General features: G+C 42.1%; 1 protein-coding gene across 1 annotated transcript; it reads left to right on the top strand.

Moving 5' to 3' along the window:
• The first annotated feature begins 283 nt into the window (after nucleotides 1-283).
• On the top strand, nucleotides 284-10,848 carry LOC134481919 (disks large homolog 5-like). The gene is made up of 5 exons (XM_063274736.1): nucleotides 284-3,850; nucleotides 4,592-4,754; nucleotides 5,921-6,052; nucleotides 6,510-6,686; nucleotides 10,259-10,848. Exons 1-5 carry the CDS (start codon nucleotides 3,700-3,702, stop codon nucleotides 10,341-10,343), a joined length of 708 nt encoding a protein of 235 aa, XP_063130806.1. The 5' UTR covers nucleotides 284-3,699; the 3' UTR covers nucleotides 10,344-10,848.
• The last annotated feature ends 536 nt before the right edge of the window (nucleotides 10,849-11,384 follow it).

The raw sequence follows: 11,384 nt of genomic DNA, 5'->3' as shown, positions 1-11,384 counted from the left end.
TTATAAACGAGCTTCACTGAACATGTTTGAGCAAAGGTCTCTATTCTAGGATGAATCAACATCTGGACATGAGACCTGGAGTTGTATCTTAAGGTATAACAATTTTCACCTTCCTGAAGAACCATCGTACTGATTTCAGAAGTTGTTGTAGAAGTTTGCCTTTCCACCAGGAGAATATGAATGTTCCCCTTGCTCCATAACCCAGTCAGCTTGAGTTGTCACATGTGTTATTAACCTTAGTCATACTGACAAGTGTGAAAAGTGATTCAGAGTAATTTTGATTTGCATTTGTGTGATGTACAAGAATGATGGATATTTCTTATGAATTTCTCAGTCATTTGAGTTTCTTCTATTATGAATGTTATGCTTAGATATGTAGCACATTTTAATTATTTTTCTTGATATATAGTGTTTTCATTTTTCAAATATATTTTTATATTAGCCTGTTGGGCCCTACCTTGGAGTGTTTCCCTTCCCCCTCGCTGTGCCTTTCAGCCAAAAGTTGTTTACCCTCTTGGCAGCTGCTCTCTGCCCCTGATTTGGAGCCAGGACCTTCCATGACACCCATTCCTCTTGCTGAGCCTTTCAGCTTATTGTTGTTAAGAAGTTGTTTACGCCCCTGTGTTGGGGCCAGGACTTGTCACAATGCAGATTTCTCCTGTTTTCCTATTTTCCTGGTTGGGGATTTTCACCTGCTTTATTGTTTTTCCACAGCTTTTGCCTCTGGTATATAAGGAGATCTCAGTAAAGCCCGGACAGCATTCTTTTAACACGAATGACCCCAGTGTGTGTTTCTTCTTAACTCTTATAGGCCTATGCCTGGTTCTCAGTGTCCTGATGACACAGGCATCATCAAATGGAGGTCCCACGAAGATTGGGAAAGAGAGGACAACCTGACGAGATGGTCCCAGGAAGCCGGCCAGTGAAGGAGGGACGTATTGGGGAAAATGGGCCAGGAAAGGTCCCAGTGAACAGGATACAGAAGCACCGTGGGAATTGAAAGCACATGCAAAGAAAAATAAAGATTTGGGGAGGTGGTGAATAAACCTTGTAAAAAGGGACAAGGTAATAATGGTAAAATGTTTTTTTTGTGTGTGTTCTTTTAGAGTTATGCTACAATCTAGAGAAGCAAAGTCAATTCTCATAGATGCTTTTAGTCTTTGGACCCTGATTAGAGACAGTTTACACCCTACATAAGAATGAAAATGCTTTGAGAAAAGCATTCCTCCCAGACGCTCCACAGATGCTTTGGCAAAAGAAGGAAAATGAGATTAAGCTTTTTAAGAGCTCTCCTAGGGACATCCTGCCGCCTTGCTGGTTCCTATTGGAGAAGTGCTTATTTCTGGTTCTGTGTCCTTCAAGTAGGGTATCTGGGTCCTTTTAGTGGGACACCATCTAGCTCCTTCCCTCTATGTCTATTGTCTGTCCTTGGTGTACCAAGCTGTCCATGGATGTCAATTTATGTCTGGGTTTTGCTTCTCGTTGCTTGAATGTTTTATGTTTCATGTTTAAAAGGAAAAATGGTGAAAACTTTAAATGCTGGTTGATTCCCACCTTGATTTAGTTTTAAGTCCTTTCCAGAAAGGAACAAATAAACAAAAACAGTTTCAATTGACCTTTGGAGCCCTGCATCCTAGATAACTGGTTATCTCTGGTGTTAACTGTCATGTGTGTCTCTGACTGGATCCGGCCTCAAAAGAGGAATGTAGCTAGGAGCCTAGGTCTGTCCACTGGGGAAGCTCCCCAGGGGGCTGGCTAAATGTCTACACTAGCTGATCTTAAAGGTGCCAGCAGCTTCAAAGCTTCTATGGTAAGGGAGCTGATGTCTGATTCTCTTAGAGAAATCTGTGACTGTGATTATTGGAATCAACAGGTAACAAGGTGCTTCTTTTAAAATGACACCTAAAAAAGTGAAAATGGTGTTTGATCTAAATGCTAAAGATATGTGTACTCACTTCATTTTTTTGTTTTAAATGTATAATACGCTTTACATGTCTTGGCTATAGGTGATTGGCTTTTAAGTTATTGGTTATGGTTGAAAATTTGTAACATTGGTAATAGAAAGTTGGCTTAAAAAAGGAGTCATTCTAGACAACACGTGGCATGAGCCAACCCAGGGAAACAGGTCTAGATTGGGATAATATTTTAATATATTTCTTATCATGGAAACTGGACTAATAAAAGAATTTAGGGCAATGTCTCTTTGCTGAGATATTAGAGCCTGCACCATCGTTCCTTCATATGCAAGGCTTGGCCGCCATACTTTATAGCATGAGGATAGGACTTGGTGTTTTGGAGAGACTGGATTTTGGAGGATAGATAGTTTGGTGGAGGGTGAGTTTTGCTTTCCAAAGTTATGGCTGTGCTCTGGGGTTAGGAGGGAAACTTGAAGATTGTGGCTAATGATTGCCAGTGTTACATTGACTACAGTTTACAGTCTGATCCCAGACAGACTCGGGATTCTAACTCGTACATATTTGTGCTTAAGAAAAAGTCAAACAGGTGGAGACTGTGACAAGGGTTGATGAGGCTATGGAACATATAAGAGCATTACAGCCCGGTTGCTTACTCCAACTGCTATTTCAAGAAATACATATAGAATGATTATAGGTTTAAGAGATTGTTTTTATGCTGTTTCTTGCACTCTTGGGTTGTTGTGAAATAGTTCATTTCTTGTGTTTCCTTGGGTTTTGTTTGACTTGACCATACATTTGTATGTCTTTTTGAAAGAAAACTGTATTTATTTTGGTGAATTGTTCTTTGGATGACTTTTGTCTGTGGTTCCTCTGAATGCAGTTCCAACGGTGGCCAGAGGAGGGCACCAGATACCGAGTTACAAATGATGGTTAAGCACCCTGTAGGTCCTCTGAGTGAAGCCAGCAGGTTGCCCAGGTGTGCACCATGATGTGCTACAGCTTCTCTGCTTCCTCCTGCTCTTCCTTGGCCAGCAGCACCTCTGCATTCTGCCCCTCCATGGCTCTTGCTTAGGTCTCAGTTCCCTCACTTTTGGAGATTTTAACTTTTAAGAAGGGACAGAAAGATTACAATTTGATGTTTGCCCTATACCTGAGAACCTATGTTGCCAGGAAAGGGGAGATTCCATTGCACAAAATGGGATGGTAAGACAGAGATTTCAGGAAAGAACATGGGTGAATATATTGAAACCATGACACCTCTCAAGGCACAGTCCATGAAACAATGTACTCCAGCTTGCATACATTTAAAGGTGTAGGAAAAAAATATTGGCATCTAGGGAACAGTAAAAATTGTGGATATTGGATTATATGTCACATGCATGGACCCTGGGTTTATACATTTCAGGAAGAAGAATATCCCTCATCCACGGTCTTTAGGTCTTTGGCTGTTAACAAAGATGTTCTATCCATTTCAAGGCCTGATACAACTCTCCCTCTCCTCAGCAACTGAGTTGTAATGAAGCAGTGAGAACTCTGAAGCTCTGGAAGGACAGTGAGCGAATGGGTGTTCCTGGCTCAAAAGTGAGTCTCTGGAAAAGCCACTGCAGAACCTGGTCAGTCTGGTTGGAGGTAGTTAGCAAGTAAGCTATGGCATTTCCCAGTGACATCACCGGTAGTGTCTTCCCTGGAAATTCTCTTGTATCCAGGAAACACTAGAATGTTCTGTGATGTCAGCAGTGTTGTGGTGACACCAACTGCCTGAGCGATTTCCCTTCATTTCCTAATGGGTTCCCGAGGAGGCATGTTCTCCAGGATCCTCAGTCTCTTTCGGAGGGACAATCATATCCATGTAGACACCAGACCAAGGCAGAGGGAGGCCAGCCCTCCATCACGTTGGAGAAGAAGACGAATGGAAAGGTCCTGGAGGAGGTCACGTGAGTACTGGGCAGGGCAAGGGGGGCTTCCTGGAGGAGGTTGGCTTGAGCTGGTCCTTCCAGGAGTAGGACGTATGATTTAGAGCCTCAGTCTTCCTAAATGGCTGACTCAGACTCAACAATTTCTGATCATTAGTTTGACAGAAAACCAAGAACTGTTATATGTCAAGGGCCTTTCCTTGAATCTCTTTACTGTCATGGGCAGTGTCAAAAAATACCAGGATGTGCCTCTGTAAGAATAACACAGTGTCTCTCCCAGGATAGGCTATCAAAGCACTTCATTCTCAGCAGTGTCCTGTAGATTACTTGGGTAATTGATGCCAAGAGGGATACTCTCCTGGTCATATAACAAGGTCTCAGTTATTTGTCCTTGAACACACAGACTAGGGATTCAAGATGTTAAGCAGTTTGGACTCAAGGACTTACCTGCCTCATATCAGACATTAGCTGAGAAGGTCCTCCAATTCTTCTTGTTTAGCCCAGCTTTAGAATTTCAGAGCCAGAGGAATGGCTTTAGGAGGTGTGTTCTATATCTATGATGGCATATGTCATCCTATGGCTATGATGGTGGGGACCAGGGACCTAGCTGAGTTCAGCTTAAAGATAGCTTTCTTGCTCTGTCAGGGATTCACTGTATCTGTAGAACTGTTCATCCTCAGACTTCTGTTTTAGACTAAGCATAGTTTTCCTTGACACTGTGTCCACATACATGCCTGTTTACTGGTGTTTATCTACCTACAGAGTCTGATCAGAAGGCATCATCCCAAGCCTCCATGACACCTGTTGAAGAGGAGAGAATGAAGCGTCTGGAGAACCTCAAAATTGCTCTCCACAAGATGCAAAAGGAGAGAGATGAACTCAGGAGAATCCTGGCTGATTACCCGGGAAAGAATTTAAATGACAGGTAGTCACAATGCAAGTTCTGTTAAATCCACATTTCCTCACATCACAGTAGGCTACAACTCCAGGGTATCCTCATGGTCAAAATCACTTTCCTGATTGCATCAGAATGTGAAGTTCAGATGGGAATGGGATGGTGGAACAGGCTATTTTAATTCCTACAAACGTAAATCATAGCCTGTGGCCTGAATGACAGTCTGGGAATAAGGGTAGTAGTGTGTGAGCTCTCATTGTGTGGTTTAAGAAGCCTGGACAGGTGTTGGCTTGTGGGAATTTCTAGGTGCTCTGATTATGACCAATCATTGTTGTAATTGACGTGGAGGTGCTTTGGGTTCAATAGGTCCTGTGAAGAGCTGGAGGGACCCAATCCCACTTGGTGCCTCACAGTGTGTGACTGGACTGACAACAGGGGATCATTGGTTTTCTCTGATTTTATTCATTGTATTTTGAGATAATGCCACATCCTTGTATTTATTTGGCATTCTAATTGTATTTGAGAGAGAGAGAGAGAAAGAGAGAGAGAGAGAGAGAGAGAGAGAGAGAGAGAGAGAGAGTTTTGTGTAAGTTTGTGTGTGTGTCTGTATATGAGTGCGTTTGTGTGTATAACTTAAGATCTGGGTATTCTATGTTCTGATTTGGCCTGAGAATTATCCTGTGTCAATTTTCATGGCATGATAATGATGAGGGTGAGAGCCTCACAGTGAGCAGTAGAACATTTCACATCTGCTCAGGTGGACGCACATGGGAATCTCCTGGTGTGTGTTATAAATTCTTTTCCCTGTAAATACTGTTCATGTTCCTTTGGGTTTTCATGTAGCAATAGATTCTATGATTGAGAATTGTTACCTAAGAACAGGACAATAGTCTTCATGGGTTTCAGTTGGAGCCTGGATCGTGGCACAGGGTCCTCCAAAGTTCTTGGCATGCTAGTCTATTCCTTCAAACACCCTCAGGGAGCTCAAGCAAATCAGCTCCCTCCTTTTGTTTGCTGGCACTGCTGTCCCTGTGTCCATAATAATAAACTTAGTAAATACCAAATGGACCCAGTACCAAGGATCAAGGGTGTGGCATGTCCTAGGCTGGGGTAGTTCAGGATTCAGTCTGAATTCATGTAATTCTTGCATCCTTCATTCATATGTTATTTCATCCTTGGACCATGCCCTACCACAGGAACAACTTTGAGTCCGAGATGCTCACGATGCAGCACGAGGAAGTGATGACTGACATGAAGAAAATGAGCGAGCAGGTCAATAGAGCTTTGGTCAAATGTACACACCTCACACTGGAAAATGACTGGTACTGGTGAGTAACTTACAAGGCTGTGACCCCAGCACAGGGCACAGCATGTGTCAGCCCATTCTTATGTTTGAAGTAAAGTGAGGATCAGGCTTTATAGTGTTTGAAGCAGACCAGGAAGCCTGTCTCTAAGGAAGGCTCTAGGACACACAGGACACAGAAAGATTGGCCTCCAAGCGACATTCTAATAAAATGGACAAATAAGCACACATAGGGATTATGTCCTCTTCTGGGAAAAACTTGAATCAATGGTGTCAGGTTTTTGAGAAGTGCCCTGAGTCTTCTGGAATGTGGCTCTTTTCTCCATTTGACCTGTCTCTAGGTCATGCTCCATGGCTACTGTGGACTTGGACTATAATCTGGGCTCTCTTTGGATCAGGACCCTAGAAGGAGTAATGGACATGGAGATGTGGGAGGAAGTTGGAGACTGGCTGGGAGTCACCATTTTTTCTTTGTGTGTCAGCCGCAGCTTCTGCCCCCTCCTAACTGAGTTGTTTGAGCTGAAGAACAATGCCCAGAGAGCACGGCATGAGAACAGGGAGCTTCTATGGGAACAGATTGCACTGGAAGAGTCCATTAAGGAAACAACAAGGTTCTGTGGGGAAGCCAGTATGAAAATCCACGTAACAAGCAGCCTCAGGTAGGATGAATTATGCATCAAGGGCAGGTTTTCCTGATATCTAACCATAAACCAAGTCAAGCCAGTTTAAACTTTCTCCCACTTATCCAGACGCTCTCCTAGGTCTCATCCAGTTGTTCATCTCTTTGACCATTTACAAAACTTTCTGTGATGTTAGCTTCATGCAAGAAACTGGAGGATTGACAACCAAATCCTCCTGCTCAACTAGAAAATGCATTTCCTTAAGGGGGATCTGTTGATCACACACTGCACACTTACATGCCATTATGCTAGAGGGATGCCATGTGGTAGCCGTCTTTGTAGTGCACAGAACTGATTAGAGTTTAGTTCAATTGCCAAAAGAATGGTTCTCATTGTCAATCATGATGGGGCTTGTGGACTTTCTCTCCTTTTCCCTGTACATTGAAAATGGTCCCTTTTGCCTGTCCAAATCGTGGTTTACAGTGACAGAGCTTGAGAAGCAGTTTGTCCGTCCTGTTTTATGTCAGTGTTTTAGTGTTCTTTCCTGTGGCTTATGTCCTGGAGCTGACTGGATGAACAGGGATGTAAGAAAGACTTCTCTCAGGGTGAGGGTTTGTGTGAGATATGTGAGGATTAGAGGGAAATTTTTCTCCAACTCTCTCAACCTCGTGTGCCCAAGAAGTGCATTCCCTATACAGGTTTACTCTATAAGGGATGGATAGCAGTGTCTAAGCTCTCACTTGACACATTTCCTTTGCCTAATCTGTATTCAACAACTGTTGTTCTAGCATGATGGCCTCCCCATTCTTTTCTGCTTCTCACTTATGATTTCTGTCATCTCCCTCTCCCTCTCCCTCTCCCTTCCCCTCTCCATCTCTCTCTGACTCTGTGTGTGTGTTTGTGGGCGTGTTTTTTTGTGTGTTTTTTGTCTGTGGGCACATATATGTGTGATCATGTTTATGACTATGGTCCATATTGTACTTTGGAAGTTGTTTGTTTTAATTGTGATATGGTGTCTTATATATAGAAGTGTGTGTATATGTGTGTTTTTTCGCATGTGTGTGTGTGAACTCATCAAGTTTCTGAACACAGACACATATATATATTTATATATATTGTATAAATCTATATGTGCATATTTAGAAACATGTAAAACTATATATATAGATACACACACACACCACAAACACTCTGAGAAAGAGAGAAGAAGAGAAACATAATCTTTCCAATTACATTTTAAATTGTTCTTAATGGGGTCTTGATCACTATTCAAAATATTTACACTGGGAAAACTATTCATCAACATTGACATTACTTGGAGAAAAACTCAGGAATGGGGTACAGGGATGTGAGGAGAGGCTACTGTGTGAAATCCATGTACCTGAGTGTCGAAACTGATGACTCAGGGCTCTTCTGCCTTCTTTGCTCTCGGTGTATAGTAACACTGGAAGGTCATGTGGCTTGTTGTGTCTTCTCAACATCCTGGTTATGTTAATCATTAACCTGCCACCACTTTCTTTCCAGATTGGCCTAAACTTGGTTGAATATACCTTGGCTTTGGAGTTTGGCCTGGAATTTGTTATTTGAAAGATTAATTTGCTTAGAGTTGAATATTCAGGCAGAAGATGTCCAGGAGTTATGCTGAGGTGTAATCACATCTTTGCCTCAGACAGAAACTTAGGCTCAAAATCGTCCAAAGCACTCACCCTGTGTTGTGTTGTGGCACTCTTAACCATTGTTATTCAAAATCGTTTGATCTGAGTGAAAATCATCTGTAAGGAGGGTTTAGAACAGTGATGACCCTCAGACATTGCTGGAGGTGTCAAATGGGTAGCCCTGTGAGAAACCATGTACAACTCTTGTGAAAGTTCAACCTTTTGACACAGTGATTCCAGAATAAGAAGTAGGTGTCAGCAGAGAAACTGGGGCACATTAGTGTTGTAGGGGTTCACCTCAGAGCAGCCATGAAGCAAAATTATCCAGATGTCCATCAGTCAGAAAGTGAAAAGGTACAATGTTGTCCAGCCCTTCCATGGACTGTGGCTAGTTTGATTATACCTGCCAGCATTTGGCTTTGAATTAGCCTTCTCTTACTCGAATTATATCTGATAGCATCCCAGTACAAGTTTTACCTTGGATTGTGGTTATGGAGATTTCTTAGCTGTTTGTGCTGGTAGTTTGTTTCCCCTGTCAGGTACTGTATGGTAAAGGGACCTCATATTGAAAAATGCAGCTCACTTTGCATGCACTGGGAAACAGTGAGCAGAGGACTGAAGAGGCTTACCTGCCCCCACCCAGTGCTCTGTTCCCTGAAATCAGCCTCCTGTGCACAGCATTGTGAACTTGCTAAGCAGGCTTGGCTAACAGGCCTAGATGTCACATTTCTAATTTCTGATTTTCAGGGGAATACACTTTATTGGCTGAGCTGTCTTTAGGCTATGCTCACTGTGTACTTACCCCATTCCAGGTTTTTTTTCTTATGCTACCATAGTAGACTGGGTGATCTCTTCTATTACCATTAACTGGGAAACTAACCACATTCTGCAAAATACTCTGCTTGTATGTGTGAACAAATATATTTGGGTGAGTTCAAAAGTGTGTATTTCTGGGTGTCTGTCTGTCTGTGTCTGTATATATGCATGTCTCCATGGACAATATAATCTTCTAATGACCAGGATGAGGAGAGCATGGAGGAAAGTCTGCAGGACGCCCTGAATCAGAAAAAACTGGCCACTGAGCAAAAGGCCTTGTCTGAGACAATGCAGCATCATTTCGGTGTCACTGAGAGGATTTGAAAGCACAGGATGAGAGGACCCAAGTAGATTTCCTGTACTTATAAACTGTCTTATCGGGTGTGTGACTTTCTCCAGAGTTCTCAGCATCTGTCAGCTAGGAGCAGCTCAGAATATTGTTCTTGTCCATTTAAAAGAAATTCCGTCCATGAAGTGTATGTGATCCATAGAGATTCTGGCTCTTGTGTACCGATCCCTCCAGGCTGTGCTCTCTTGTATTATCTGAGCCCAGTGCCTTTAAGTCTCCCCATAATAGTTTTACGATACCCATAAACAAAGGAGTGGTATAGTTTATTTTCTGCTTGAGTATCTCCTTTAGAGTTCAATGCTTAGTCTTGGCAAGATTTCCATGCAGCATATTCTTGCCAAATATAATATCACTTCAGTGTGCATGTACTTCTTGAGATATTGTTTCTCTGGGTCTTTGCAGATATTGAGGTTGTCATTTGGACCCCAGGCATATTCCTGCACTGGAGGAATAATAATAGTCTTCATTTCAGTGATGGCCAGGCTTCCAAGGCCTTCCTATTGTTTTCTAGGTTGTTCACATCTCTCCTCATCTGACATTGAGACATTGTTACATGATATTAAAATATAATATATATGTACGATTGGAATTATCTGCTTTTCACTGTTCGATTTTTAGCATTTTGAAAAGCTGAGAAAATATGCAGGCCTGTGGGATCTCTTACCCTTCTCTCTTGGGCATGAGAGAATGACCTCAGATGAAAGATCATCCTGGATTTTCCTGCTGAATTGTGCTGCTGTGTATGGGATAAGTGGCATGGCAGGTCCTCACCAGGTCTTCTCCACCCCTAGGTCTGAACACTGCAGCAGAAGCTTTCCCAGGGCCCAGACCAGGACTACAGCTCTCAGAGACAGGACTGTCCACCAGGAGCACTGAGGGTTCAAAGATTGACACCACCTCCCGCATCTCAGTCCTTGTAACCATAGCAATCCTGGGCTGAATTTGAAAGACCTTGAGATGTGGACTGGAACATGCCTCACGTTTAACCTTTTGACGACTTGTCCACCAACAATCAACTACACCGAATGAGGCGTCTACATTCCTCTTGAAGAGATTTTTACCATCTTACCTGCCGTTCTGCTGTGTTTGCAAGGCCAGCAACAGGCTGGAGTTATATGTTGAAAAATCATCAGGAATTGAATGCTGACTAATTTACTTGTTATATTTAGTTTTTAGTTTGAAATTTGGTTGTTTTATGCATTTGGTTTTATTTGTTTACATTTGAAGTTTTGTTCTTTATTTGTTAACATTAGTTTTTTAATTAATATGCTATATTCTTAAGGCTATATACATTGAACTCATTGACTCCCCACTTTAAAATGTTCTTGAATAAATTAATGTTTGTCTATAAATAAAAATGTGACCTTTAATCCCTCACTCAGAAGACCGTCCTGAGTCGTGTGTGGTTCTTCCTCCTGTAACAGCACAAGTGTAAGGCAACAGTGGTTTTCTGCAAGTCTCATGCAGCATAGGCTTCACCATCAGTTCACAGCCAGCCAGAGCTGCACAGGAAACTGTGCTCTTGATGTAGACAGTGTGTCATACTCTGTGGATCCCACATTCATGATGAAAAATATTCTTGCTTTATACTTGTGCTCACAAATTTAGCTTCCTTTATAATGACAAACAAAGGAGACACACAGAAGTGTTTCTCTAATACATTAGAGGAAATAAAACCATTCAGTATAGGAATATAAAAAGCGATCAGGACACACAGAGCTGTATGCCTCTGCATTCCTTGTAATATAGCATCGGTTATTACTGCAGATTTATTGAATTCCAGCAATTTTGGAGGAACAATATGTTAAAAATTTTTTATTATATATATTTCTTTACTTACATTTCAAACGTTATTCCCCATCCTTGTTTCCTTCCTGAAGCCCCCATTCCCTTCCCTCTCCCTTCCCCATATGTGTA

The sequence above is a fragment of the Rattus norvegicus genome, chromosome 15, assembly GCF_036323735.1.
Source record: "Rattus norvegicus strain BN/NHsdMcwi chromosome 15, GRCr8, whole genome shotgun sequence".
NCBI lineage: Eukaryota > Metazoa > Chordata > Mammalia > Rodentia > Muridae > Rattus > Rattus norvegicus.
The sequence above is the reverse complement of the archived record's forward strand: the minus strand, read 5'-3'. Positions and strand labels throughout refer to the sequence as shown.